Below are 3,594 nucleotides of genomic sequence, written 5' to 3' on the forward strand. Positions count from 1 at the left end.
TTGCGGCTCACAGAATGCTTCATAAACACTCCGAATCTCGACGCCTGTTGTTGAGGAAGTAAAACAAAAGTCGTCTCTGGTAAGCGCCAGGCTATCGGGACCCGGAAAACCCCTCGCCGCGCCGGGTTTGCAGATAAAGCGCTGAACACGTTGACAGGGCCCACGATTGGACGAGCATCCTGTTATGTACGTAGCATTCTCCATAATAAACTCGAAACATGTATACAGCTGGAGGTCGAACTACAATATCGCGTGAAGTCCTCAGTGTTATTATGCTACAGGGCGAACCGTCTCTGAAAGCGTGCGCGCAACAAACAGATCTACAGCGGCAACTATCTAGAGGACTACTACCTCCGCACGCGCTTCGCATGGATAACCTGTCTCGACATTGCAATGGCTGGCCTCATGCTCGATAACTGTGCAGCGGTGTCAGCTTCGTGCGGAAGGTACCGATGGAATGAGATATACTCGTGTCAACAAGGCATGCGCCCACCTGGTAGTAAACACCTTCAATACCTAGTACCTGCACCCGAGCACAAGCATCAAGCCCTTTCTCGCCAGCCCCTTCTCGCCGCCACGAGCTCTTGGGAACGCTCCCTATCAGGCGCTGATTTGACATCCCAGCCACCGCCGATTGTCGCACAACATGACGTAGACATCTCTGAGGACCTGCCCGACTTTCTCGACCACTCATCCGATCGCCGACAGGCAAGGGCAAAAGTAGAACGCCATCCGGCGCTTGTCCTTGACACAAGGTAGCGCTTGCAAGTCCAGGAAGCTCAGGAGCGAAATGGGCGCATTGAAGCCTGCGCACCAGGGACACGAGCTCAGACAGTGCTCGATAGAGCCACCCCGCCGGATGTGCAGCGGGAGCAGGCCGTGGACGTGCGCGTACGGGTCGGGTACGATATAGAGAGGTCACGTACAGCGGAGTCGGAGACGACAGAAGAGAGATAGGGCTGTGTCGTGAAGGAGATGTGCACAAGCTGACTCCAGCCGCAGAGACGCAGGACCCGCCGTGCTGGGTTTTTTGTCAGACAGGAGGGATCTCACAGGATATGCCGAACATGCTGGGGTCACGTCAGCAGTTGTACAACATACACATGCATTAGTAGCACTCACCAGGAGTAAAGATGCTTCGAGATTACCGCTTGGCCTGTGTGGATGAGCAGTTTATGCTCTCGATATAGTTGAGAAGGTAGCCGTGGTGCCATGGCCGGGGAGATGAAGTGCATCCAGTCTAGCGCCTCAACCCCGATCTCCGCCGCGAGCTGAACTTTCCATTGCAACTCGTGTATTCATATATTACCTGTCATATATCTCGCCCACCTCCATCGCGTACGCCTCCTCCTAGTTGGCCCAGAACACCCGCCGGCATTCCTCGATCAGGGACTCCTCTGCTGTCCCGCCGTCGTGCGGCTCGAAACGTGGATTTGCAGGAGCCCTCGCAAGTTGAGGGACGCATACAAGGCACCAGGAGCGCGTGATCTCTATCTTCCCCAGAGCGAGCCTGAGCGCTGTACCCGCCTTCGACAGTGATCGGAGAGGTTAAGTCCGCTAGATCTGCTCTCTGCGCATACTTCCACTGGCTGAATCCCTCGTCTTGCAGCCTGGACTCGCGGCCTACATTCTGAATGAGCAAGTCCCGGTCCGCTCCCCCCTGCCGTGCCGTCGTCCATGAGTAAATTGTGCAATGCGCACGAGCGAAACAGATGGCCCGTACCAAAGCTAATTGCTGATCATGGCTCGTGTTCGTCTAAAAACACGGCGGAGAACTTCAAGGCGATGTCTGCGCTCGGTCTCCGGGAATTTCTGAGTCGCTGTTTCGTGGTTGCATCCCGCGACTGTTGTGGCGTGCCGATGTCTTGGAGTACGGGACGCACGGCGAGATGTGCGGCCTGTCGAACCGCACTTGGACCGCGGCGTTGTGATGAATGGTGTCTGCACCAGGCTCGCGAGCGAAGCCTTCCGCAGTGGCTCAAAGCGTTGATCGGGGTGCCCTTAGACGATTGAAGTGAGTAGTTTACAGAACAACTATAACGCACGCGTGTAAGAGATAGAACACCATTAGACATCGACAGGTCACTCACCATGTAACCCCTTCTTCGCTTCCCACTCTTGCAAACCTCCAGTCGAAGAACCGAAAAGCTGCCGTCTATATCGTCCCACGCGCTTGGCCTGCTGAGTGCGGCTTCGCTCATGTCGGCTGAAATAGACATGACGATGAGAGTGATATCAAGGGAGCATGTGAAGAGTCCATACTGGGCAAATCGAGGGCGAGCCAAGTAGCCGTGGGGTCGTCATACTCGCGTTCTGTGCAGCAGTCTTCGAGTATGTTCACTACCAGAGCAGCGTAAGCAAATCATTATGGCTAGTCTGATATCAATGAGCTGTACCTGCTTACGATGCCTTCGACTGTAGAAGCTGGCAGCGTTTGAGTCTTGGTCCGCCCGAAAGACGCGAGTCTTCTGCTAGGCGGTCTGGGTCGAAATTGCGGGACATCCTATAGCTACAAATATGCCACGGTTGTATGATGTGGGCTAGCTCACGCGGGAGGCTGGCGCACCAGTAAACAGGGGCCGTGCTTTGTCTAGTGGGGGCTCTTGAGGCGGCGACCTTGAATGTTCGGGCGACGCCGCTTCGGCCGGGGCTGTCTCGTGTGCTATATCGGCAGGATGCCTTGGGGACCTCGCGAGAGATGGGCTTGTAGTCGATGTTGGGGTACATGTGCAGGCCATGGGCAAGAGTAAGCACTGAGCAAACCCAAGAGTGCGGCGTGACGACCCAAAGAGCGGTGACGAGGAGTGACAGGCGCGACACTGATGTGTGATGTCACGCGTGCCTTCTCTGTCACGTCGCTGTCAGTGCCGTCTTCAACTCTCTCCACTCATCTCTGGTCTAGAACTGCGTCTAGCCCACCGCTCGAGCCCAGCGTCCGACTCTCACACCACCCGTTGCAACTTCCCATGCCTGCCATGCGTCCTCTCCTCCCTCGCCTGTCCAGATATCGTTGTTGTGGAGCTAACGGATGACTATGGAAGACTGGGGAAACGGGTTATAAGGGTCCAGGGGTGCTCATACGCGCATCGAGAGCCAGGTTACTAGGTGCGTCATCTTCTCAAGACGTCGACTGTACGTTGATCCTAGAGGTCGAAGCCATAGTGATGAGCGGACTGGGGGAAGGCAGAAGCGGCGCACAGTTGTCGTCAGGGCTGTACACTGTAGGAAGTAGATCCATTTTTTAGCAACGGAGATTCCAATGACCCAGATGATATGATTGGGATATCCAGTACATTTGTGCAACCTCAAAAAAAATGGAAAGTCCAGTACCGGAGAATCCAGTGATTTTGACTGGATACTCCAGTGCGGTGGATAACCCAGCAATATTTCCTTGGGTCTCCACTCATTACACTTCCAATTTTTATCACTGGAACCACTGACCTTGATTCTGAAGCCCCAGTTGGCATGAATCAAGCAAACAGACCGAAAGCCGTGGCCGGGAAGCTCAGGGGACGCTTAAACGTCTGGAAAGGTTGAGCCAGACGCCCTTTGCGACCGTTCTGACCCTAACCCGAGGCCGCCCAGCGCCAAGCG

The 3,594-nt window shown here is 55.1% G+C and overlaps 1 protein-coding gene across 1 annotated transcript; it reads right to left on the reverse strand.

Moving 5' to 3' along the window:
* Positions 1–2,379: 2,379 nt before the first annotated feature.
* PHACADRAFT_169175 (uncharacterized protein) lies at positions 2,380–3,500 on the reverse strand. Its single transcript, XM_007391070.1, has 2 exons — positions 3,442–3,500; positions 2,380–3,219 (listed from the first exon to the last, which is right to left on the reverse strand). Exon 2 carries the CDS (start codon positions 2,725–2,727, stop codon positions 2,401–2,403), a length of 327 nt encoding a protein of 108 aa, XP_007391132.1. The 5' UTR covers positions 2,728–3,219; positions 3,442–3,500; the 3' UTR covers positions 2,380–2,400.
* Positions 3,501–3,594: the final 94 nt, after the last annotated feature.

The sequence above is a fragment of the Phanerochaete carnosa genome (genome assembly GCF_000300595.1).
Source record: "Phanerochaete carnosa HHB-10118-sp unplaced genomic scaffold PHACAscaffold_1, whole genome shotgun sequence".
NCBI lineage: Eukaryota > Fungi > Basidiomycota > Agaricomycetes > Polyporales > Phanerochaetaceae > Phanerochaete > Phanerochaete carnosa.

Coding starts and splice junctions, on each gene's coding strand:
- PHACADRAFT_169175 (XM_007391070.1), bottom strand. CDS start 2,727: ATGTACCCCAACATCGACTACAAGCCCATCTCTCGCGAGGTCCCCAAG.